Source organism: Gekko japonicus, unplaced genomic scaffold (genome assembly GCF_001447785.1).
Source record: "Gekko japonicus isolate JY-2015 unplaced genomic scaffold, Gekko_japonicus_V1.1 scaffold16, whole genome shotgun sequence".
Classification (NCBI taxonomy): domain Eukaryota; kingdom Metazoa; phylum Chordata; class Lepidosauria; order Squamata; family Gekkonidae; genus Gekko; species Gekko japonicus.
This window is the reverse complement of record NW_015169777.1, coordinates 339,309-366,112: the sequence shown is the minus strand read 5'-3', so window position 1 is coordinate 366,112 and position 26,804 is coordinate 339,309. Positions and strand designations below refer to the sequence as shown.

At 41.2% G+C, this 26,804-nt stretch overlaps 1 protein-coding gene across 3 annotated transcripts in view; it reads left to right on the top strand.

Annotated features, from left to right (window-relative positions):
- The window catches only part of SPECC1L (sperm antigen with calponin homology and coiled-coil domains 1-like), a 77,647-nt gene that overhangs the window by 32,985 nt on the left and 17,858 nt on the right, over positions 1 to 26,804 (top strand). For all 3 annotated transcript variants that reach the window (XM_015416715.1, XM_015416716.1, XM_015416717.1), the window contains exons 6-13: positions 7,441 to 7,514; positions 8,360 to 8,535; positions 10,441 to 10,604; positions 11,384 to 11,475; positions 11,900 to 11,990; positions 13,067 to 13,150; positions 14,286 to 14,442; positions 21,820 to 21,922. In XM_015416715.1, coding sequence (XP_015272201.1) covers positions 7,441 to 7,514; positions 8,360 to 8,535; positions 10,441 to 10,604; positions 11,384 to 11,475; positions 11,900 to 11,990; positions 13,067 to 13,150; positions 14,286 to 14,442; positions 21,820 to 21,922 — 941 coding nt within the window. The remainder of the gene's footprint in view (positions 1 to 7,440; positions 7,515 to 8,359; positions 8,536 to 10,440; positions 10,605 to 11,383; positions 11,476 to 11,899; positions 11,991 to 13,066; positions 13,151 to 14,285; positions 14,443 to 21,819; positions 21,923 to 26,804) is intronic.

Sequence of the window (26,804 nt, the reverse complement as noted above, 5' to 3'; positions counted from 1 at the left end):
TCTCTAATAACCCGGCAGAGCACAGGCAATCCTTGCTTTTGAAATCACCTGTTAGAAATTATCAACTTGTGAGTCCGGCATCAAGTGTCTCAGTTCCGGGGACAGAACTAAAGCATCGGGTCCGATCACCTGTTCACTCAACTGAACGTTGTGTGTCAGAACCCTCACCTAAGAAAACACATTCCAGGTCCAAACATAAGGAGAGGCAATGTTCCAGTCCCAAGATGCTCCTGGAATCAATTGACTCTTCAGTTCCAGCCAAATCAACTGCAGTTCCAATGGAACAGAGGGGAGTTTCTCCACCACAAACTCCTTCTCTGTATGCCTCCCAGTCTCATTCACTCTGAAGGGGAATTGGAGCCTGACGAAGGCACTTTGGGGTTTCCAGCAGCTAGTTGTTCACTCCATTGGAACCATCGTCCCCAGCTCCGTGGCAGAGTGACTTCACCTCCTTGGCAAGGATACCCTTACTACTTTCCTTCTCTTAGACCTCATGAATGGGGTGACTGGAAGTCACAAAAAGCACCTCCGGAACCAAGGGACCTCTTTTTATGGAACCGTGACACTATGAGTCCTCCAGTTTGGTATCTTCCTGGAATCTCTCCTCACCCCCTTATAGGGCATTCAGATTATGAGGAAGAGCAGACTTTGAGGTCTGACTACCTTTCTGGTCCAGGCTCAGACTTATCATCAGGCCCTTCTGATGACACTGTAGGGGACTCTGATCCAGTGTCACCTAATGAAGATCTTAAGCTCTATGCAGAGCAAATGATGCAAATGGCTAAACTGCTGGAAATAGAAGTGACCTCCAGCAATCAAAGACCTCGAGATAAGATCTTAGGCAAGCTCTATGCAGAGTCGCCTGGTATAATCACCTTCCCTACCCTGGAGGGTATTGTCAACATCTCCAAGGCCCTCTGGCAGAAGCCAGCTATCATGGCTGCCACATCCAAAAAGGTGGAGAATTTATACAGAGTGCAACAAGATTGTCATACCTATTTGTTCTGCCATCCTCCAGCTTCAGCCCTCATAGCTGAAGAGATGCAGGGGAAACAGCGTACAGGGGTGCATTCCTTACCAGATAGAGAAGGGCAAAAGATTGATGCACTTAGTAGAAAATTTTACTCTTTGACTGCACTCAACCTGTGCATTGCCAACTATGATGCAGTTGTGGGAGGATATCAGTTGTTCCTCTGGGGAAAAAATGGCTGCTTATATAGAATTTCTATCTGAAGACAAGAAGCCTTTGGCTAAACGTCTTCAAGCAGAAGCATTGCGCCTTTCCAAGCAACAGATTAGTGCAGGCAGATGCTCTGCTGGCTCCTCCTCCAGGACCATGGCTTTAGCACTCGTACTGAGAAGGCATGCTTGGCTGTGCTTCATGGCTCTTCCTCCTGACACCAGGCAGAACGTGGAAGACCTCCCATTTGAGGGAATGATATTATTTGCTTGTTGACTGAATCCTGTGGAGCATGGTAGGTGGGAAAATGGCCTCTAATGAGGAGGAGGAGGAGGAGAAGAGATTGGATTTATACCCCGCCCTTCACTACCCGAAGGAGTCTCAGAGCGGCTTACATTCCCTTTCCCTTCCCCTCCTCACAACAGGCACCCCGTGAGGTAGGTGGGCTGGGAGAGCTCTCTCTTGAACTGCCCTTGAGAGAACAGTTCTGAAAGAACTTATAACTGACACAAGGTCACACCAGCAGCTGCATGTGGAGGAGTGGGGAATCAAACCCAGTTCTCCCAGATTCGAGTCCACGCTCTTAACCACTACACCAAACTGGCTCCCCTTGAAGGATAGAAAAATCCAGAGCGGCTGTAAAAGAGCCACTGGTGGCTGGCCTGCAGAAGCGCAGTCCCAATGTGTGCTTGCACAGAAGACACCTCGATGAACAACAGTTATAGATAAGTGCAACACTGTTTGCTTTGAAGGAATAGATGGTGTGCTTCTTGGCATTCTCTTCCACCCTCTGGAAGTCACCTGACTCCATGGTTCAGAATTATGTTAGGAGTACTGAAGAGGGTCAAAAGACATCTGAAGCATCATTAACATAAATAAACAAAGATGACAAACATGTTGTAAAGCTCCTTGAAAGATCAATGGCATAGCAGTAATAGCAAAGAAGCAATATTTCTTCACTACCATTGTGTCAGCTAAGCTTAATTGTATCCACAACACAGGTGCCAGTTTGGGAGCAGTTTATATAGTAGAGGTGTCTGAAGCATTCTCTGGTACCGTTTTATATCCTTGGACAGTGATGGCAGAGTCCAGGGTGTTGGGAAGGTCTGCCTCTTGACCATCCTAGCTACTAAAATCTTAGAGCGACAAGGTGGTAGAGCTAGAATTCTATTTGAAGGGGACTTTGAGATCACTGAAAGAAATGGTCATTGATCCTCTGTAAAAGAAGTGCTCTCTTGATAAAAGGGTTGCAGCTGATTAAAGGGCAGTCTCAAATCTCTTTCTTAGGGAGTATAATTGAGAGGGTGGTGGCAAAGCATCTCCAGTGCTTCCTGAATGACTTATCTTACCTTGACCTGGTTCAGGCTGGCTATCAAACAGACACTGCCTTGGTTGCTCTGGTGGACAATCTCCATTTGCACATTAAGAGGCACACTTCCTTACTGATTCTGCTGGATCTCTCATCAGCCCTCAGTATAGTTGACCATTCAATTTTAAACTCCTGAAAGTTGGACTATGAATTAGAGGAGGGCATTAGACTGGTGTAAGTCTTTTCAGACTGTTCAAAGGGTTGCAGTGGGCGTACTGAAATCAGTAGTTTGGGATTTATTCTGTGGTGTTCTGTAGTATGGTATTCTCACAGGATGTCTTTTTATCTAAGCCTCCAGCAGTAGCTGTTTCAGTTCTATGCTAGTATCTGTCTGCTGTCTTCATAGCTGAGGGAGAACAAGCTGACAGTGAATTTAGGCAACAAAGGTGATGGTTGAAAAAGCTGAGGTATTGGATGGTGATATGTGCCTACCCTTGATGGGGTAGGCTTATCTCTGTTAGAATTAGTTAAGAGTTTAGGGACTTTGCTACAGTTTGCTCCTCTGGAAGAAGAACATATTGGTGTTGTGGCAAAAAAAGCCTTTTTTCCAACTTCATTTAGCACAGATTCATAAACTTAAATCAGTGTAAAATATAGAAGCTCATTTGTTATCAGCAGCAAGCCCCCGTGCACTTACACTTATTTGAAGATTGTTGCATTAGATCTCTCCCTGTTCCTGACTCAAAATGCTGGTTCTTATCTATAAGTCCTTCAGGGTCTGGAACTCACAAATTCCCGTTGTGAACCCTTGTGGCATTCTGCTCCTTCAGTGAATGTTTGCTCAGTTCCCTCCTGCCGTCCTGTTAGAATGGCCACTGCCCAGTCTCACACTTTTTAAATGGTGACCTCAGTGTTGTGCAGTGGTCTTATTGATGACAGCTTGTATCCACTCCTGCAGCCCCTTCTTACTCCTAGAAGGATCACTCAATGTGGAGGAAGAGCTGTCTGGGTTGGGGGACTGCAGTGGGGAGGTGGAAGGGGTGAAATTGCCCCCTTCTGTTTCTTCCATTAGCAGAGGTGTGCTGGTGCAAGAGGGAAGAAGGGGAAAATCTTACCACCACCCTGTACTGCAGCCACCAGACCTGAACAGCTAATCTTCTACTTAGGTTCCACAATTCTAGAAATGGTCCTTCCAGGGTCAGAGGAGCTGCAGTAGTGAAGAGAAATACAGGAAAATCAATACTCCATAGATGCATCATTGGATACAAGCTAGTACCAGGAAAATATCCATTCTTTTGATATTTCGGAAGGTCTGCCAGGCTGAATGATTCATGAAGATGTGTGCAGCTGAATGATGATGGGAGCTTTTAATAGTTGATATTGTAGCAGGATAATGACTGATTGTTTTGGTTAATGTTACTTTTTAAACATTTATTGAAAGTGGTCTGTTTTTTAAAAATATAACTAAGGCCCCGGTCATATAGGCCAGAAAATGCGGGGGGGGGGAGTGTGGCTGTTTGCCCCGGGGCAAAATAACGCGCGGTTGCACGAGCAGACGTCCCGTGGAGGTCCCATGGTTAGGGGGAGGTGCCGATCACAGGACACTCCCGCGGCGCTGCAAAGAAGCGGGGCAAACGGGGTTGTGGTTTTTTTGTTAAACTAAAGTGTGCACATGCTCCGTTGGGTGCTTGTGCGCATCCGTGGAGACTTGGGGGGGGGGGAACCTTTTTGCGAGGGGACATGGGTGGGTGCCGGAACTACCACCGGAAACGCAATCAGATGCCCGCCCATGCCCTGCGGTTTCCGGAAACTAGTACCTCGGAGGTACTAGTTTTTTACAGCGCATTTTCGGAGTGAAGCCTCGGGTGCGCCACAGGAGCTCTACGCTTCCCAGATGTGTCGGTGAGATCGCGCCCGGAAAATCTGCCTATCTTCCGTCTCTCTAGCTTGCCTAATGCTCCGTGTGACCACAGCCAGAGTTGGCTTAGGCCTGTCACTGGAGAAAGGCTGAATAAAAATCCTGAAAGTAATATCAGACTCTGATTATCTAAGCAAGATGCTGAAAATATTAAATGGCAGCATGAAAGTCCAATTTGAAATTATATTCTTCCTCCCCCCATCTGTATATGTTTGAGGATCCTGAGTATGATTCCTTTTCCAGATTTTCTGAGCTCTGGATATAATATTTGTATAGCACATACATGCACAGGGCCAGATTATGCCATTAACGTCCAGGTTTATATAGGTGGTGGTGTTTAGGCCTATAGAAGTTGGTTTTTACATGCATGTGCCCTATTCAAACATTACACCTACACATTATGTCCAGTAGAATAATTACATCCTAAGGATGGGAAGGCACAATCTCCCCTCCACACCATGCTCTAGGAGAACCTGAACAAGCTTTTTTAAAAAAAATAGCAAATAAGTTCACTAGATGGCAGAGTTGGGTTTTAAAGATGGGCATTTGTGTTCTAAACTGCTAAACTATCATAATGGCAATCTTAAACACATCTCCACCACCATCTGTCAAGCAAACCTTAAATAAGTGTCTTTTGTCTTTGTGATTAGATGTTTGGTCTTTTAAATCTACAGTCTACTTGCATAAATATTAGGTCTGTGTCATATGTAGTAATATTAATCATACAGATTATTAATTGCACTTTTGTACACACTATTTTATATGTGCAATAAAATTTTATGTATACACTGGGAGCTTAATGAATAATGCAAGATTAAGCATTATAACTTTGTTCAGCTCCAGCCACCTAGTGAAACAGTTTCTTAAAAGAATTAAGCAATAGCAAAACTGAAGTTGTTCCTGGTATAATTGCAATTTCTTCTTAGTCCATGTTCTAGAAGAGAGTCAGAACTAACTCTCTCTAAAGAAGATACATTCCTGGAGTTAGATTACAGAAGTTATGGATTATTAGAATTATTAGAATAGCCTGCAATTAATGCTGATCAAATGCAGGTTTTGTTTGAAAGAAGCACTGCCAGCACATTCAACAATGTGTTTCATAAACCATTAGTGACATATTATGACCCTGAATTAAACTGCATAATTTATCATGGCTTATGTTTCCAGTACAGGCTGTATCTTTTGGTTTTCGAAATCATTTACTCCCAATACCCAAGAAAGGGTAGAATTTCTGAGAAATGTAGCCTGTACAAATTTAGACCCACAAGGGAATGTGGGAAGGGAGAATGATTTGAAAATTCTCCCCTGTCTAGGATCCTCTGCTCTCATGGGCATGAACAATCTCATTTCTCTTTCTCCTCCTTTTCCCTGCTTTTAGCTGACACTCAGCTGCTCTCATCATTCTGTCCTCATGCCATTTTAATATATTTTCCCTCTTCATTTACTAAGTCATCTCTCTTTACACATCTGGCAAGTTTCCCCAGTATGTATGTACCCCAACTTGTCTAGGATATTCTATTTGTACCACTTTTGTTTCCCTAATGGTAATCAGCTATTCACTATTAGATATAAGTATCAAGGTGGGAACCTGTGAGGAATTTTTTTTGGGGGGGAGCACTGAGATTCTCTTCCTCCAGGAATCATTATATCCTTGGAGGCTTTCACAAGTTGATTTGTCCCTTGCCCCCTCTTTTTAACTGACACTCAACTTTTCTGGACTTTGATTTTTTCCGGATCATGTTTCGCCCTCAGTGGACCAAACTATTCTGCACAGAGTTCACTGAGACACCTGTATTCTGTCTGTGAGTGGCCTGTTGGCCTGATTTTTGTGGCTTTTGTCATTCATGCAGAGGCCAGACAATTTAATTTTAGATACCGTGATCCTGTTTTATTGGTTATTCTGCTGCTTAACCAGCATCCAGTCATTCTGCAGCATAGCAGTAGAGTGAGGCTTATTTCAGTGGCCTGCTGATCAAACTGTTAACTTCCCCTCCAATAGCTAGACACTGTATAGAAGGTTGTACAGCAAAGCCCTTTCCCATACCAAGGAATAGGCTTACTGTCTAATTCTCCTTGTTAGCTGCCTTGGGTTTTCCTTTTGAAAAAGGAAGGCAGAATTCATCATCAACCTTTTTCTACATTAGAGGCATAAACAAATAGATACACCATGCTGTTTTTGGACAGTGAACAAGTGAGACAACCGAAATTGCATTCATTTTGTATAGCAGGTGAAAGAAGTACAGTGCCATCTTTCATGTGATGATTTTACTGCCTGTGTTTGAAAAATCGGGCTGAAGTCAGTGTAGGACATCCTTAGCTGAACAGTATTTTTCCCTTTATATAATTTGCTTGTGTTTAAAAATGTATGCACTGTGGTAGCTGGAGTGAAAATACTCTATTTTTATTACTTGTATTGGTGAAAGAGTTACTTGCACATTTCTTGGGGGCAGGAGAGATAAAACTGAAGTTCGCTTTAGGGATACCAAATCAGTTTTGGGGCAGGAAAATGTCTTTGTTGATATTGCCCCCTCATATATACAAAGCTCATGCTTGATGTTTTTGTATAACGTTTTGTCTGTTGGGGGTTGTGATGGAGGGGAAACCAAGGTTCTTCTGTTGAATGTTGCTGTTACTGTATATTATTATCATCACTGTTGTTGCTTAGCATAAGTTATCTTGGAACCCCATCTTGAACCTATAGTTAAATATTCTTGGAGCACCGTGGAATGAATTTTTAGTGAATTGTATTTATTATATTTTATGCTGTTTTATATTGTTTTATTGTTTTAACTTCGGCATTTATGCCCCTTGTGAGCCGCCCTAAGCCTTCGGGGAGGGCGGGATATAAATTTAAAAATAAATAAAATAAGTATTTTCAGTATTTTCAGTATTTTCTTTAGGCTTTAACAAATTGTCCATTAGGAACTAAGTGCTGCCTTGTTAGTACCTCTTTTAAAAAGTACTTCCAGTTATTGTGTTTGTATTTAAGTGTCTGTGGAGGCATGTGAAAATGGCTTGGTTTTGTTTTTCCAGATACTGTAAAAAAGCTTCAAGACCAAAAGCACGACATGGAAAGAGAGATCAAAACTCTGCACAGACGGCTCAGGGTAGGTAGCACAATTTCGTATGCCTTGCTTGGGCAGGGAGAAGGGCTGTAGTACTATATCGTGTAAGTGAGTGACTGAGGAGCCAGATGTGGCTGTTTGACATGCCACCATTCTGGCACGTGCCCATTGCTCCAAGAAAGTAAGCAAGGCTATTGCCCTGTAGGACTTGTGGTTGGCAGGTGGTTCCCACCTTGAAACAGCCAGTGGAGAACAGGTAACCTACAGTTCTCACTGAGCCACTAGCCTCATTCCAAGGATGGAAGTGAAGGGTCCATCATCTCCAGTAACACATCAGCCTTTTTTGTTGCCTCTGCACTCTCATCCCAGCACTTGGGTTGCAGCAGGGAAGATAGTATGTGGCCATAAGAGATTACAACCACCACCATCACCATGACAGCCCCTCAGGAAAAGAGCAAACTGGCCACAGTGGGATGCCTTGGTAACTGAGATGCTGTGCCTCCTGCTGAGGAGAGCTCAAGCAGGCAGAGGAAGAAACCCTCCTTTAACTCTAGATAAACAAGGGTTGGCTGAGCTTCAACCGTGGTTGGGAGAGACAGTCCTAAATGCCTAGAACAAATATGGTAATTTAGAAAGATTATAATGGTATTTTTAATATTAATGGTTATATCTTACATTGTTGTGTATGCTTGGGGTGGTTTAAAAGATATACAGTAGTTGTGTGGCTCTTTTGCTTGATGGCAGTTATGAATGTGGCTTTCTGTGAGTCATGGAGTACCAGTAGGATAAGCAGGGGAAGTGGTATGTAAGTACCTTTGGACAGCATACCTCATTGCTACTAATTAAAATACTTTTTAAAAATATATGTTTACATTCTCTGTTTTTAGGAGGAGTCTGCAGAATGGCGCCAGTTCCAAGCTGATCTGCAGACTGCTGTGGTCATAGCAAATGATATAAAATCTGAGGCTCAAGAAGAAATCGGGGACCTAAAGCGCAGGCTCCATGAAGCTCAGGAGAAGAATGAGAAGCTAACAAAAGAGTTGGAAGAAATAAAATCACGCAAGTATGTCGTTGGAAGTTGGATTGATAGCTTATCTTTTCCCAAGATTAACTTATTAAATTTTCCACAAAGATAGTTTCAGTGGGTCTGCAGTAGAACAGCAAGATTGGAGTCCAGTAGTATGCTAGAGAACTTCATATCTAATTAAGGGTGCACAAAATCTGGGAACAATTTATAATGGAACAGGTCGCTGCCAGGGTGTGTTACTCTGATAACATCTCCTTATACAAAGACTTCAAAGGGAAGTGGTTCCCCGTATTTAACTGTCTTGCCCAGAGTGAAAATGTTCCTAGGGCTTTAAATCCCCTTAATCCATTGCTATTTTGATCCATTAATGTTCCTGGTGGCCCCAAAGACTTTACTTTGCAGTGGCTCATTTCACCTTCTGGTCTTGGTTAATATCAGTTTTTAACTTATAAAGTGTATATTTCCAGATTCTTCATAGCTGTAATATTGTATTGTCTCACTCAGTGTTTTTTTCTTGGTTGTTTTTATAATTGTATCACCAGTCCCTGTAAAAATAAACTTATGGGGGGGAAATATCTAATGAAGGGAGTGTTGACTCTTGCAAGCTCATACTCCAAAAATCTTGTTGGTCTCTAAGGTGCTACTGGACTTGAATCTAGTTATTAAAACTTGGAAGGCTGTTCATCAAGAAACTAAGTGTTCATGAATTGTTACTATCAGCAACAATATTTCTGATTTCTGAAATGCCAACAAAAGAAAACCGACCCCACAAGTTGCCATGCATCAATAGAACATAGAATAAAAGACAGCAGAGCTCTGCCCTTGTAGGAGGAGAATTTGGAACAAGAGGGCAGGCTTGTGAACATTTGAACAGCAATATTGAACCAAGAGGAAAGGTGGGATATAAATGTTTTAATAAATATATTAAATATAATAAGTACAATAATAAATGCATTAATAAATAATGTGCACACGCCCTAGTATATGCGTGTGTACACCCATTCCAAAAGGCTTTTAGAGGAGGCGGGACAGGATCCAGTATTATTACGGCACAACTGAGTTGGATATACTGTCCTCTTTAAAACTGCTTTTTCTCTAAGAGCTTTGGAGGCTTACAAAGGGACATGCTAAGCAATTGCAATGTTCCCTGTGGCACCCTTCCCTATAGGAGACCTTTGTTTTATGCTCCTTCTGGGGTTTTGGGGTAGGTGAAGAAATGCTGCTGCAGAATGTCTCATCGATTATTTTATGAGCTCACCGACTGCAGAAGCTCCAGCAACTGGATTTGAGTTCTGTTAGCTAGACTTGTCCCAGTAAAAGAGCGATGGCTTGTGATGTGACTTGTTTTTTTAAACACACCCTACCCCTCCCAAGATTTCAGTAATATTGTCTCCAGTTGAATTGTGTGGTGTACCAGGTCTCCATTTCATGCAGAGAATCATGTGGCTCTAGTAAATTACTTAATGTCGCACATGGTTTGGTAGGAGCTGAGATCTTTATTAATATATAGTCTGAATGTTTTATGGTGTTAATTCTACCCCAGCCCTATAGATTCCACTTGCTCAAGTGTGTTTTTCTCATTTTGTGATCCGTGAACTTAATGACAAGTACCGTCTGCTTGCTGTTTTCATGAAGTTGTTTTGTGGTTATTCTGCCCCATGTCAAAGCCTACCTTGGCCATGTTATCCAAGGGGTAAGACTTCTGTCCTATTGCTCCGTCCAGACAATTAAATTTAGCTAGAGACATTTGATATACAGCCTTTTTCCATCTGAGAAGGCTTTTTTTGTTCATGTCTGGGCACTAGAAAGATGTAAATTAAACATATGCCTTCAAAAAATACATATATCATACTCTTTTGATACAGACTCAAGATTCAGGCTACCTCAGCCTTCAAGAAGCATTTTCTAAAAAGTTAAGGATGGTCTTACTCCCATTTTCAGGCAGGAGGAGGAGCGTGGTCGTGTTTACAACTACATGAATGCTGTTGAAAGGGACTTAGCAGCTTTGAGGCAAGGAATGGGGTTGAGTCGCAGGTCATCCACTTCTTCAGAGCCAACACCCACTGTAAAAACACTCATCAAATCCTTTGATAGTGCCTCACAAGGTAATGTTTTATTAAACTGTAGCTGCACAAATATGGTTTGATTACTTTGGTATATTGTTATTTACAGTGCAATCCTTTGCAGAGTTTTTCCACTCAAAAGTCCATTGAAACAAAAAGGCTTAGACTGGGAATTTTGCATGGGAGTGCACTGTAATTAAACAGAGATAATCTTCCATTGAAGTCAGTGGTCTTAGTGTGTGACTCAATTCACATTAGTGTAAGTATAACTGTGTAACTCTGTTATGATGACACTGAACAATAAAGCTTCCAAAATTAATGTTTGTTGGAATTTGGGAAGCCCATAGACATGCCTGTTACAGTATGTCTATCCCTCCTCCAAAAACCTTGCCTGAGGAGGCAAAAACCAGTTTTTTTAGTACTGTGGTGTTATTTAAGATGCCTTGTTTGTATTGTATTAATTTATATTTCTGTATCATATGGGAATGCCTGTTTTGCCTGTAGCTTTTAACAGAATGCTGATGTTAAACCTTTTGTGGGGTTTAAATACTATTAAAAAAGCACTGTCCACCAAAAAGGCACATTTCAGTAAGTGAGTTGGATGGTTTGCTTGCATTCATTTAAAGTTGGAGAGGTGTCAGTCTCTAGTCATGTCAGTTGGTCCTGGATTGGCCTCACGTGAAGATACCTCTGAATCTTAGGATGTGTGGACACTGTAAATGACTGCCATATTTGTGCTGTGTGTGCTTCAGATGAGAAGAGGATAAGTTTTACACTAATTTTGTGATATAGGTATGCAACTTTTAACTTTGTTTTGGTAGTTCCTAGTCCAGCTGCAACTACAATTCCTCGTACCCCTCTGAGCCCAAGTCCTTTGAAAACACCTCCTGCAGCTGCAGTATCTCCAATGCAGGTAAGTGTGTGGAGGATGAGGGCATGCATGGCTTGAAGAAATCCTGAAGGTTAGCATGTTAAATACATATACAAGACAGAATATCTGCAGAGGAAAGTGTATTATTTATTCAGTCTTGTTTATAATTTATCATGTTCCCTTTTTCCAAAGAACTCAGTGGTGCACCTTCAGTGGTTTACCCTTACTATGACATTGTGAGGTAGGTTAGGCAGTGAAGGGCCAGTCTTAATAGTTACTGTAAAAGCCAGATCAAACCATTGGAGGAGGGAACCATGTTGCTGCCCTAAGTTCCTCAAAGGAAGAATACGATGAAAAGTATAGATAGATCCTAACATTCATTACGTAAACTAGTTTTGCCATTTATTAAAACAGAGTTTAATGGATGGTTTCTGTACCCCAGAAGTAATTATTGTTTTTCTTTCAGAGGCATTCTATAAGTGGACCAATATCTTCCTCTAAACCCCTCACGACTTTATCAGACAAAAGGCCAAGTTACGCAGAAATCCCTGTCCAAGGTATGTGTATTTCCATTATTCTGTAGTGCCCTTCAGTCTCCTGACGTATTTTATTATTCTGCAATCAATATACAAGGAGTTTTGCAGGGTATAAGAAGAAAGGCCTTGCCCTGAGAAACTTACAATCTAAAATTTAAATTAAGGAAGATAATAATAGAAGAGGAGGGCAGTGGAGCTAAAATGGGAGAGGAATATGTCCATTGCAGTTGCCCATTTCTAGACAGTTTCACTTAAGGGTGAGCTAAGGGGACTGTAATCAGAGTTGGCAAAGAGGTCAGTCTTCACCCTTCACCCTATCAGTCTCAATATGTTACTATTAAGTTGTCTGTTACCCTTCATAAATAGGGGTGGCACGAACCAGCTCATGAACTAAAGTTCATCATGAATTTTGGCCAGTTCGTGATTTGTGAAGCAATGTTTGCGAACCAGCTCATGAACTAAAGTTCATCATGAATTTTGGCCAGTTCGTGATTTGCGAAGCAATGTTTGCAAACTAAAGAGCTGCCGTGAATTTCCACACATTTTAAGGCAGTTTGTGTTGGTTCATGAAGAGCAGAAAGCAGGGGTTTAAATGGTTCTGAGCCATTTTAAACCACTGCTTTGTGCTCCCAGTGAAAAGTGGTGGGGAGTAGAAAGCAGTTCACAAACGATACAAATTTGTTCATTTTGTGAACCAGACTGCACGTTCTTGAACGAAGACCAAAGAAGGGGTGATAATTGGACAGGCCTTTATGGTGAAAATGCAGTGTAGAGTGCCTAGGGCTGGAATGCGTCAGGGAGATGTGGTTGTGTTACTTAGCCAAGTAAATAGCTGACAAAATAGAAGATGTTGAATGTATAATATACAAAGATAGCAGATTCTTTTGTTTTCTTCCAGAGTTGTTTTTTGTATTTAAATAAAACCTGTAATTATGGGCTAGGGTCCAAAGAGCTACTTTATGAACACTCAAGGGCTTCTTTTCCTGTATATGGAGAGCTGGTTATGGCTTTTCCCTTTGCTATTAGCGTAGTATTTTCATAGATCAGGCCTGAGGAGATTTTCTTTAAAGAAATGACCTCCTTTTCTCTCTGTACAGATCACCTGCTGAGAACTTCCTCTGCCAACAGACCAGCTTCTTTGCCAAGAGTGCCTGCCATGGAAAGTGCCAAATGTATTTCTGGTAATAACATGGATCTTCAGCATCGATAGATAGCATTATTATCTGCCCCACCCTATTTTTGCACTTATTTCATTTTTCCCCCCTATGGGCCACTGCCATGCTCTTCACGTATTATATAAAAAGTAGTTGCATCTTTAAAGACTTTGTGTTTTGTGACACCACAGAGTGAGGTGGGAGCTGTCTATGGCAGGGGGGTCCTTAACCTTTTTAACTCACGAGCACATTTCAAATTCTGACGTAGCATGGTGGAGCCAGCCACAAAATGGCTGCTGCAGGAGGTGGAGCCAGCCACAAAATAATTGCCACAGCTTAACTTCAGTGACACAGTGCAGATCCTTGTGTTGTGGTGGCAGCTGCTGCCAAAGCGACAATCTAAAAAATCTGCATGGCCAATCAAATCTCCAGAAGTCCGTCAGAAGCCTTGCGTGGCCAAAGCCCTACTTGGCCCTGCCCACTTCCTAAAAACACTTGGCAGACATCAGAAAAGGTGTTGCCGGCCACCATGGTGCCCACAGGCACCACGTTAGGAACCCCTGCTCTATGGACTCTGTTCTGACTATAAGCCTCTGTATAGCGGATGCGTAGTGCAGGAGGAGAGTGGTCTGGGTGTCCGAAGAAGGTTTCCTTCCCTTGGTTTGAATGAATAAAACAGAAGAAAATTATGACTAAAATGGACAAATACAACTGCCCCCTTTTCAATTAAAAGTGTCAGAAACTGATATCAGACTTCTAACCCTGTTATTTTCAGGGTTACTCCAAAGGCATACATTTCTGGAACAATTTTCCTCACGATCTAAATTGCTGCAGTAAACATCCTGTAGTGAAGGCACCATACAAATCTAGCCTCTTCCCGAATATATATTCCTGCAAATATAGGGTTGAATACATTTTAAATGCAACAAACAAACAAACCCCACCTTCTAAAAAACCTCATTTTTTCCCTCCATTTAGTAACTTTAGTGCCAACTTGATATTGGATTAGATAGATTTGTTGTCAACCTGGACAAATGACAACTCTGATTCAGTACAGTAAAGAGCACAGAATGTAAACATCATTTTTACAGAATATCTTATTAGCTCTTTGGATCCAGTTTTACAGAGAGATGGTTTCCAAAATATTTTTTCTCCTTTACAGTGTCTCGGCGGAGCAGTGAAGAAATCAAGCGGGACATTACTGCTCCTGATGGAGCAACTCCAGCCTCTCTCATGGCCATTGGGACGACTTCACCACAACTGTCACTCTCATCTTCACCTACAGCATCCGTCACTCCTACAACACGTAATAGAATAAGGTACATATAGCTTATTACTTCATGGCCTCAGTTGTTCTTCATCTAAGAATGTCTTGTAGAATAGTCCTTGGAGAGGTTCTTTTACCCTTTTATAGACCTTTTGGTAGAAAAAAGGTAGAACTTCATAAATAACAAGAAAAAAGCACTTCACTGATCACCAGTAGGAGATCATCCCATGAAATCTGTTTATCTCATAATGCAAACGTACTGAATTGTATATATCATTTTTGTTAGGAATTAGGTGAGGAGAGAGATATGTCATATGGAGACAGGTAAATAGCTAACATGGTCACAATACAATAAAATAACCCCACAATGAAACATCCAGCAACAATTTATAGCACAGAGGATAGTAAAGGACATCCTCTGAATCTTGGAAGTCCCATTCAGATGGTTTTCCTTTTTGAGCTTGCTCTTTTGCATTTAAATGAAACTTGTTAAGTTTCACTGGCACAAATATCCACAGGCAGAAAGGGGAGGGGATTCCCCCCTTCCACAGAAGCCCTCCAACTCTCCCATCATGTTGCTTCTGAGGAGCTTCCATCCCCCAGAACCAGCCTTTCAGAGAGCATTTTGAGGTGCTTCAGGAGGGAGGAAGCAGGGAAGATTCAACAGGGACCATTATCCTATGGTGTGACCATGCAGACAGCCCTGAAATTCTCAAGATGTCAGGTTTTGTGGACATGAGACACACGGGCCTTGTTTTGGAGCAGATCTCAACTTCACTAGAATTTGTACCTCTTCAGTGGTACTTCAGCTATACCTGTGGGCTAGTAGCCTCTTTGTCTTACCATTCAGCTGTTCTCCCATCAGAAAATCAGTTTGGCTTGTGGTCCAGGTGCTCACAGATGCTGAGCTTAAGCCAACTGCAATAGCAACGGACTCGGGGCAGTCATGGCAAATGCCCTGCACCAAAGGGAGCACTGCAGGGTTCTGCAGGAGGCACAGTGAAGAGTACCACACCACAGTGGCAGCAGGGGAAGGACTGAAAAATGGAACTCATTGGTGCCTTCAGATTGTATGAGGGACTAATAAGGTAACTGTCACAGTGAGCATCACCCATCTGCACTTCCTTGGCTGCAGATTCCCCCAACACCATTGTGTATGGCAGGGGTGGCCAAACTGTGGCTTGGGAGCCACATGTGGCTCTTTCACACACATTGTGTGGCTCCCCTCCCTCCCTTCTGCTCTTCCTTCCCCTTTCCTCCCTCCCATCTATTTGCTTTCTTTGTTTCTTTCTCTCCCTCTTTCCACCTCTTTCATTCTTTCTTTCCACCTCTCTTTTTCTCTCTCTCTTACACAAATAAATATCATTAGCAAACAAATATAATTGGACAGATAAATATCATTATCAATATCTGTTTTTACCCCTTTTATTTTTGGCAGTTTCATTTAATGCTAATAAAAACAAATTTGCATATTTTAAAATAAAAATGTGTGTGTAATATTTGTTCATATCTTACGGCTCTCAAACATCTGACATTTATTCTGTGTGACTCTTAAATTGAGCAAATTTGGCCACCCCTGGTATATGGGAACACACCTGTCAGAATCCCATTTGGGAGTACTGTCTGTATACAAGACACTTGACATTGCATTTTTTATTAAGGGGGCCTGCAGCAGATTAACTGGAGGGTCTGCTAGCATATCGTCTGACCCTAGACACCTTAGGGGCCAGAGCTGTTGGTCAAGGAGCATGGCTGCCATGCACTGTGGTACAAAGGCCAGTATGATACACCTCCAATAAAATGGATGGGATGGCAGATAATACAATGCTCATGTCTTGCTCAGATGACCGGTTCCAGAGACCTGCCATCCTAGTCAAAGCATGTTGCTATGGAAGCAACCTTCCCTTCTCATACACTGGCCTTTCTCTCTATTACTGGGTACATGCAGAGATCTTCCAGTGGAATCCAGGGGGTGGTTCTTTCTTGGCATGAATGCCTTGACAGCCGTAGCCTTGGCAACACCACTGACAATAAGACAAATGAGTGGCTCCTGGGGGTGCCCAAGTCCATCATGAGCTTTAATGGTCACCTGTTGTTAACTCAGATTTGGGTGGGTGGTACTTCCTCACCCATCATCCGCCTGCTAGCTGTCGGCTTGCTTCCTGCCCAAATATACATGTTCCCAGTTTCAATCCCTGCTGGACTTCAGGGCAATCCCTGCCTTGAGACTTCAGGCAGAGGTTCGCAACCTTTCTGAGCCTGCAGGCACCTTTGGAATTTTGAGAAGAGGTAGTGAACAACACCCCAAAATGGCTGCCTCAGGAGTTAGAGCCAAACACAATACCTCCATCTTTGCTTTGCAAAAGAATCGTGGAACAGGGATGAAAAGTAACTAAGGAAGTCTGGTGGGGGATTTAAAAAGATAGCTTGGAGGAGGAATGGAGTCATCCTGGCTGTGGCTGTTATGGCCCTTTCATTTGAAAGAGGGCAGCCATTAATAAGCCCTGTCTTACAGCACTGCCCACTTTTTGAAGTGCTTGACAGGCATCAGAAGAATTACAGATAGGTGCCATGTTGGGGAACCCTGCTTCATTGCATTCAAACCTAGTGAGCTTCCAGCAGAGTACTTTTTGGGATATGGATAATTCTCAGTAGTGTTGCCCAGCCACCATGAAGTCATAAAGATAGGAAACTCCCTTATGCCATCTCAAACCTTTTGATCCATTCAGTTCAGTACTGGCAATGGAGAGGCTTTTCACAGCCTTGCCAGCCATGGTACTCTTAACTGCAGGTGCCAGGTATTTCAGGGGACCTGCCTGAAAAACTGGTACATGGGCTTATTAACCTTGCAGTCATAATCCTTCCTGATTCAGGAACAATGGTACAACAACTGTTGGCCTCCAGAACTGCATTGCATGGTGGTGGCGGCAGCAGGCCAGTTCTACTGCATTTCATGGTGGTGGCAGCAGCAGGCCAGTTCTACTGGGCTGGGCTCCCTGGTATTTGCACCCCTAAAATAGCTGGTTTTTGGTTTTTGGGATATGACACTGGCTATAGGTTGTGCTATCATTTACCTTGATGCCTACCTATGCCTCAGGGTATGGCTGCTGCTGTGCGTCTCGGTAGTGTAGGTTACGTTCCCTGCTTAGGGCCTTGTAATCACTGTACTGGGCTGATTCAGCTTCTGTTGGGCCCCACGGTCCCTGGGTCCTTCTGCAGCTTCATGAGTGCCAGCAATGCTGGAATGCAGCCCAACCTTGGCCATCTCCAGTACTGCTTTCTCTCCTGGCTGCTGCTTTTTGACCTGGTTTTAGCCACAGCATCTGTGGCGTTTAGAGATACCATTCTTAGCATGCAGTGTGGGGTTCCACAAACACCAGGTCTCATACTGGTCTGGGTACACAAGCACAAGTGTTTATATGCCACTGTATATTTTCCACTTGAATAAAACTATGATTTTAATTAATTACATTGCTAATGCCTATTTCTAAGATTGTGCACTGGCTGATAAACTTTCTTTAATTTGAAAGTTTGTGTAAGTCTTTTTTAAACTCCCCTGTTAGATCTTCACTCTTTCTGTGTTCATTATTAGAATATTCTGGGGGATGGAAGCAAATAAAGGCCTGTACTGCAAGCCTGAAACTATTAATCAGGCCTTGGATTTGGAATGCAGGTGACCTAACAAACTCATTTATAAGATTAATATTTGTTGTAAGCCACTTCTCATTGTGTCCACACAGTTCATTTCATTTGTTTCCTGCAACACTATTTTCAAAACAAAGAACGTGACATAAACTGCGTTCCTTACTGGAATTTAGAAACAAACTGTACTGTTCTCTCACAATGTTATGCATGTTTAGCTTTTAAAAAGAAAAAACTGATTCAAAGTTCCTGTACACTCTCAGTTCATCTACTGTGTTCATTTATTTTTTGTCCTATTGTATGTTCGCTGCATCTGCTTGCCTAGTCTGGATGTAAAGCTCCAATTTAAATCTGTTTCAGACAAAGTAGGTAACACTGACCTTGAGTGGAAAGAAATTTAAGGACATAGCATGCATTTGAGTACAAAGTGGTGAAAGCTACTAGGTCTTTTTAAAACTTCACTCTAGGGTCTGCAAGAAAAAAGTTTCAGTATAAATCAGGGGTGGGGGTAGAATTTATTTGAAGTCATGGTGAAACATGAGCAGTGTTGTAAAATACAGACTTTTAGTTTGTTTCAAATGAAACTTCAGTATGCAAATATTGTATAAAAATGCAAATATTGTATAAAGAGTGTAAGTCATGTATTACAGAGTAGAGGAAGAAAGATGTGCTTCGAAGTATTCAAGAAAGATGTGCTTCGAAGTATTCATGCATTTCTAGATAGTCTTTGGTGACAACTGCTAGTGAAGCTTTAGCTTCATACATACATTAGCAATCTTTACCCTGTTTCATCTTCCTTGCATATATTACCCATGTAACAAAAAAGACAGACATGCAGGCATCACTTGCAACAGTCTACATGCATGCTTGACATCAATTCTTACACGGATGGGCCTTCCACTTCAGATTCAGCCATAATTCACAGAGAATTGCTATGAAACACAAGTATTTCCTTCCCGTGTTCAAGAACTGCTTCAAAGGCTAATATTCTAGCTTTTGTAGTACAATATAAAGCTTCAACTGTATGTATAATGTTTTAATTTAAAACATGACTCTGTTCACTGTTGAAGTTCTATAAATAGAAAACAAGCATCTCAAGGAGTAGGCTAAGCTAAAACTCTTCTTGACATACTGGTTGTCTACATACAGGAAAAAAATTATTTATTAAAATACCCCCCCCCCCTTTGTATCAAGGCAACTTGGGGTAATAATTAAAACATCACAAGTTAAAACCAAAATTAAATAATAAATCCTAAAATCTCCCACCCCTTCCAAAAGATGGCTGCTGTTCACAGCCCATCAAAAGGCCCAGCAAACAAACAGGTGTTGCAGCGCCTCTAAAAGATCTCCAGTGAGGGGGCAACTCCCAAACCTTTCAGGAATCCCATTCCACAGAGTGGGAGCCACAATGGGAAAGTCCTGGGGTCTGGTCAATACCAGGCATGCCACACTTAAGTGGGGAACAGCCAGCAGGTGGCAGCCTGAAGGCTATAGTTGGTGCACAAGAACATATGGAAGGAGACAGTCCTTCAGATGTAGGGCCCACAGACCATGAATGGCTTTATAGGTCATAGCCAGCACCTTGAATTGAACTCAGAAACAAATCGGCTGCCAGGATAGTTATTTTAAAATAGGCCACATGTTCCCGTTGCTAACCTCTGACAGTAGTCTGGCTGCCCCATTTTGGCCTTGTCATCTTTCCTCCCATAGCAGACCATAAAAAACATCACATGACATCACATGGTGAGTATTCCCACTTTCATTCTATTTTGCTGGCTGAAGTGGAGCAGGAAAAGTTGGAGAGAGATAATCCATTCTTTTCCTACCTATTATCAAGGGCAGGAGGGAGACAGCATTGGGGTTCCTGGTTTCAACAGTAGCCACACATTTCCCATAACCTGTATTTCCAATCTAATCCTTTTGAAGAAGGTAATTTGTCAGTAGCTAATACTCCAACTTGCATTTCTTTCAAGGTGACATTTCTTAATCAGCCATAAACTGTCAGGAGATACTATCAGTTTATTTTCTAAACTGAAAGTAAAGCTGTTCAGTATAGCTTAATGTTCAGTTAGGATGTGCCTCAACTAAAATTTCTTTTTTTCTTTTTCTAAAATTTCTATTTGATTTTTACTAATATATAGGGCATTTTAGGAAGGGAAGGACATGGGGAAAGGGATAAGACAAGGAAAATTTATCAAGCTTATATAATAGCTGTTACAACACAATTCCCATCTTAAACCTTTGTTTCCATACCTCTTTCATTTATATAGTTTCTAAAGCTATAGACAATTAATGCAATGGTTCCTGAAAGAGTACATATTCTTTACAGTTCAAATTACATTTATCCTAAGTTTATAATAACTATCATCCATTATTGATGATCCTCCTTTTCAGTTTCTTTTCACCCATTCATAAAATGGTATCCAATTTTCTCTCACATTTTGTTTACTTTGGTCTTTCAACGAGTCCGTAAATATATCCATTTCCACTGTTTTAAAGATTTTTGTCAAGAGTTCATCTTTTGTTGGTATCTCTGATTTCTTCCAATACATAGCATAGAGAATTCTTGCTGCCATAACTATATGTATAATTAAGTGCTTAGCTTTCTTGTCTTTTATGTCAGGCATAATATTATGCAAAAACATTTCTGGTTTAAATGGAATCAGTATCAAACATATTTTTTGTAACATTTCATGGACCCTTTTCCAATATACCATCACAATTTTACATTTCCACCAAACATGAAAGAAGCTTCCCACCCATATCTTACATTTCCAGCATTTCTCAGACATTCCAGGGTATATTTTGGCTTATTTCTCTGGCGTTATATACCATCTATAAAACATTTTATATAAATTCTCTTTAAAGAAGACCGATTTTGTTATTTTTACATTTGTTTTCCATATTTGCAACCAATGATCAAGATCAATATTATGACCAAAAGTTTGGGCCCATGTAATCATGCATTCTTCAATTACCTCATCCTCCATCTTTGTCTGCAACAAATACACATATCATTTCTTAATTACTTTATCATTTGTTTCACATAAGATTGTATCAAATGCTGATTTTTCTGCATAGAACCCCTGAGGTTTGTCTTTAGCATATCTAGATTCCAACTGTACTCTTGTCTACCAATCCAAGTATATAACTTGTTTCTCTAATTCTTCTTTAGACTTCAGCCTATCTTCCATTTCTAATAAATCTTCATACCTAGCTACTTTTTTCATATTCAATAATACAGGTTGAGTAAATGCTTCCACCAGAGAGACCCATTTCAGAATCTTCACATATATATTATTTCTGATTCTTTCCAATACTGACAGCAGTGCTTTCCTTATCAGATGGTTTTTAAAATATTTATGATTATCTGCTTTTTGGTACTCTCAAATACAATTTGTAACCACAGCTCTAAGAGAATAACATGCATCATTCCTTCTTAAAAATTCATTTGAATCTGTCTTAAAGCATTTCCTCCCTGCATATTTCATTTCCGCATGAAATGCACAAGGAGATTATCCTTTTTGCTGTGTACCTGGAACATGTCAGTGTCTAGGACAGTGGCAGGCAGATTGCTTACTGGGAATTGGCTTTATGGGTCCTGAGGAGGAAGTGAAAATGCATGCAAAATATGATACAGTCTACAAAGTTACTATAAATTACTTAGCTTGGCCCAGCACAATATAGATTTGAAGGGTGGGGGAAATGGCAAAGCCCTTTTTAATTTTTTTAAATACATGTACTTAAGAAAGTGATGCATTATGAGGTTTAAACTTTTTTCTTCCAGAGAAGAAAGGAAAGACCCTTTGTCTGCTCTGGCAAGAGAATACGGAGGTTCCAAGAGAAATGCTTTATTGAAGTGGTGCCAGAAGAAGACAGAAGGCTATCAGGTAACTGCAGCTTGGCTTCAGCACAGTGCAACATAGGAACATCTTCCTGAAAACTAGTAGCCCAAATGAGGCTGCTCCACAGTTCACTGCATATATTGTGAGGGAACTGGGTATGTACTGTACTTGCAGGAACACATGCTGCAAATCATAGCTGTTATTAATAGTTACTCGATTACTCCGCAGTAACATAAATGCATCTTCTGCCAAAGCAGCTGGCCCCTCATTAAAGGAGACTAAAATGCCCAGCCTCCCCTTTCACACACTGGTAATTCCCATTATATAGTGTGTTAGTAGTGAGGGGGTTTACTGCAGTAAAAGCTCTCCAAATGCCAGCAATACAATACTTAGAAGGGAGAAAATGAATTCATGTATGATTTTTTCATGTGTCCTCATGGTGTTGCTACTAAACTTACACAAAGCCAGAAAGAACTATACAGGTTTATCATTCTATTGTTCTGTGGTTGATTTTTCAAACACAAGGTTTTTCAAACCAGTAAGGCTGTGAACTATTCTAGTTGAATTTGTTTTGGTTAACTTGTATTGAAAGGGTTTAGAGTTCTCAAGCACCCGGAAGTTGTTTTTTCTTTTTTTCTTTGTCAGTAGCTTGAGCCTCACAATGCAGGGGGAAGCTGAAAGACCACGTAACAGGATGGGGAGGGGGGCATTAATAGGAAAGCTGCTCTTTCAGTACAATGGGAGACTTCGTGCTGTGTAGACAGAGGGCATCCCTCCCCTGCTTCCTTGGCATCTCAGCATTTATCAAATGATTCTATTTCTGAACATAGGCCCTTGTTTGTGAACTTCCGTACTTGTTGTTAAAGGCAGGATGCTAGATGTTTCTGAATAAATCATAAAAAGAAATGTTGTGTGCTTTATCATGTATCTGACAGTTTTCTTAATTTACCACAGAAAAATATTTCAGACTTTCTATCTTGGAACAGTCAGTGCCAAAAAAACAGTTGTCTTGCTAACATTGATTGGCTCCTTGTTATCGATCTTCCTGGAGCCTTGTTGCAGCCAGTATTGGGGGTGGGGGGATGTGAACAAACTTCATGTCTGGCTGCTCGAGCAGCTTACGTGACTTTCAGCATATGCTTTTCACTGCAGAGTCACAGTATAATGTGTCTTCTTTTTTAAAATTTATTTTTACCATTTAAAGGGATACAGAATAAAAAGGGACAAAAGAGGAAATGAGAAGCATAAAACATCATTTGTCAAACACATTTTAAGGACATTGCATAACATAAGAGTATAAAAAATGAAAAAATAGCATGGCAAATCAAAATATGGTAAAATAATCAATACTTCGACAAGATACATTTCCCATTATTTCCTATCTATAGGGCTAGGTAAGAAAGCATATAAACAAGGAACATCAGAGAAGAAAAGAGTAAAAAAATCTTTATATAAGGTTTATACTATCATATAATAAGTAAACTAGTAAATATGTAACTACAAAAGATTAATGAGAATAACTACAAGAATGATTATATGATTTTGAGTATTAATCAATTTGAATTTCTTTGTAACTCAAATAGATTTATCTAATCTATGTAATTTGTCTGTAGTAATTATAAAAGGCTTTCCACTTATTCTCAGATTCGATGATCGACTTTTTTATATATAGTTCGTCATTTTTGCCATAACAGCATATTCTTCAATTTTGTCTCTCCAGTTCTCAAGATTTGGGCAGATTTCAGTCTTCCACTTGATTGCAAATACTAGTCGTGCTGCAGTCATCATATATCTAAACAGCTCATGCTCTAATACAGAGGTGTCAAACTCATAGAATCATAGAGTTAGAAGGGGCCATACAGACCAACCCCCTGCCCAATGCAGGACCAGCCTAAAGCATCTCTGACAAATATTCATCCAGCCTCTTTTTGAAAGCTGCCAGTAAAGGGCAGTTTACTATCTCCCTAGGCAGCTGATTCCACCTTTGAACCACTCTGGCCGTGAAAAAGTTTTTCCTAATATCCATCTGATACCTTTCTGCATGTAATTTAAACCCTTTGCTTCGGGGTTTAACCCTATGCTGCCAACTGGAATAACTCCTTGCCCTCCTCCAAATGAATCCTTTCAAATATTTAAAGAGAGCAATCGTCCCCCCTCAATCTCCAAACTAAACATTCTCAAGGCCCTTAGCCTTTCCTCGTAGGGCTCAGTCTCAAGACCCCTGAACATCCTTGTTACTCTCTTCTGCACCCTCTCAATTTTGCCCACATCCTTTTTGAAGTGAGGCCTCCAGAACTGCGCACAGTACTCAAGGTGCGGCCTGACCAAGGCAGTATACAGAGGGGCTATGACCTCCTGCGATTTCGATGCTATGTCCCTTTTAATACAACCTAAGACTGAATTAACCTTTTTTGCCACCACATCACACTGACTGCTCATATTTAGTTTACAGTCCACTCTTACCCCAAGATCTCTTTTGCATACACTACTCCCTAGAAACGTATCCCCCATCCAGTATTTGTGCTTGCCATTTTTGTGGCCCAGATGTAATACTGTGCATTTATCTTTCTTCAATTTCATCCTGTTCACAGCTGCCCACTTCTCCAGAGTATTCAGGTCTTGTTGAATTTTAACTCTGTCTTCTTGGGTGTTTGCTACTCCTCCCAATTTGGTATCATCAGCAAATTTAATGAGTAGCCCTTCTACCCCTTTATCCAGATCACTGATAAAAATATGAAAAGTACTGGGCCCAAAAGCAAGCCTTGCAGCATCCCACTGGACACCTCCCTCCAATCTGATGGAACGCCATTGACCACCACTCTTTGGTTGCGGTCCTCTAACCAGTTCCTATCCACCAAACTGTCCTGTAGTCCAGTCCACAGTCTTCCAGTTTGTCCATCAGAATGTCATGGGGAACCTTATCAAAAGCTTTACTGAAATCCAGGTAAATCACATCAACAGAGTTCCAGTAACCTCATCACACGATCAAAGAAGGAAATCAGGTTGGTCTGACAAGATCTGTTGGGAACAAAACCATGCTGACTTCCCCGGATTACTAAGTGGTCCTTCAGATGCTTACAGATAGATCCCTTTAAAATCAGCTCTGATATCTTCCCAGCAACAGAAGTCAGACTGACTGGCCTGTAGTTTCCCAGGTCATCCTTCTTCCTTTTGTTAAAGACTGGGATAACATTCGCTCTTCTCCAATCTTGTGGCACATCCCCAGTCCTCCAGGAGGCCTTGAAGATGATGAACAGAGGCTCTGCAAGTTCATTAGAAAGTTCTTTGAGCACTCTTGGGTGCACACCATCTGGCCCAGGGGCACACCATCTGTTACATGGGCCGGATCTGACATAAATGTCACATTGTTGGGCCAGGCTTTGTGCACCATAAAATGTAATGCCAGGTACTGGAGATATAAACTTTATATAAAGTTCAGCAGCTGGTAAGTTCCGAGTTGTTGTATCCTCACTGCAAGGCTCCATGGGCTGGGAGGGGGCTGCAAAGGAAAACCTGTATGGGCAGACTGGAGAGCCAGCGGTGCAGCACTGGGCAGATGCTCCCACGCTGCTTGACTGCTTCAGATGAGGTTGTTCCGCCATGCTGAAGCCACAAATGGAGTGGCTCCGCCCAGTCCCCCTTGAGCAGTCTCCTATTCTCTCCCTTGCACTAGTTGCTCACAGGCCGCAAAAGAGCCCTGGACAGGCCAGTTCCAGCCCATTTGACACCCCTGTTCTAATCTGTTTATATTAGATGGTAAGATTCCTAAAAGCATGGGAGATTTTAAATTCAAGATTTTCCGCATTTCAGTATGTTGGTCTTTTTGCAGGACTACCACATATGGTAAAAGGTACCATCTGTCTCTTTACATTTTCAGCACTTTCCTTTATAATTTTTATCCATCTTCTCAATATCTTTTGTAATAATATACCAACGGTAGAACATCTTATACCAATTTTATCTATGTGCTCAATCAATGTTATATGTGCCTCTTGCCATTATTGGGGTAATATTTTCTTGATCACTTATTTGATTCATAACTTTCTGAAATGGCAAAATTACTTCGTCTTCCAAACATTTATAATACATAGCCATCAAGCCATCTGGACCCTGTGCTTTATCTTTAAATATATATATATATTGCTTGTGAGAGTTCTTGTATTGAAATATTTTGATTCAGGATATCTCTGTTTTCCTTCATGTTTTTTGGTATTAAAGTATCCTTCAGGTAGTCATTTCCTCAGTTAAATTCTCTTTCTTATAGAACTTTGTAAAGAGAGTGAATTGTTCATGGATATCTTCCTCTTTATAGGAGATTTCATTTTGCTTTTTAACTCCAGTTATTGATCTTCTTTCACTTTCTTTTCTTAAACAGTGTACCCAATAACATCTGGGTTTGTTTGCATGTTCAAAATATTTTTGTTCAGTAAAGCAAAGTTAATTAATTTTTCAATTGTTTGATTTCCTTTAAAAGTATTTTTAATGTCTTTTTATGCTGGTCTTCCAATATTCTATTCCAATATTCTATTCCAGTATTCAGCCCGTTCTAGATATTGTTGTTAAGAACATTTGTGTGAATAACATCAAAACGTATAGGAATCAAGGAAAGTCCAATTTGGAAGATTTATGACTTGTGGATATACAACTGCATGAGGTTTTCTGTATGAAAAGACATCTCGAAACGAGTCTCAACTCCGGGGGAGTTCGTCCATTTTCGTCCATCTTATCTTCGGAAATTTGGCTTTTGTTATCTGTAAAACATATATGAACAAGGGGCGGGACCCGCGATACTCACGGGGAGGGGAGGCAGAGGAGGAAGCAGCAGGAGGAGGTAAGTACCCCCCCATCCTGCCGGTTCTCCCTGTGTCCTCCACACACACCCTTGATCTCCCCCCCATTGCCTCTCCCCCCCGGCTCCTCTCCCCCC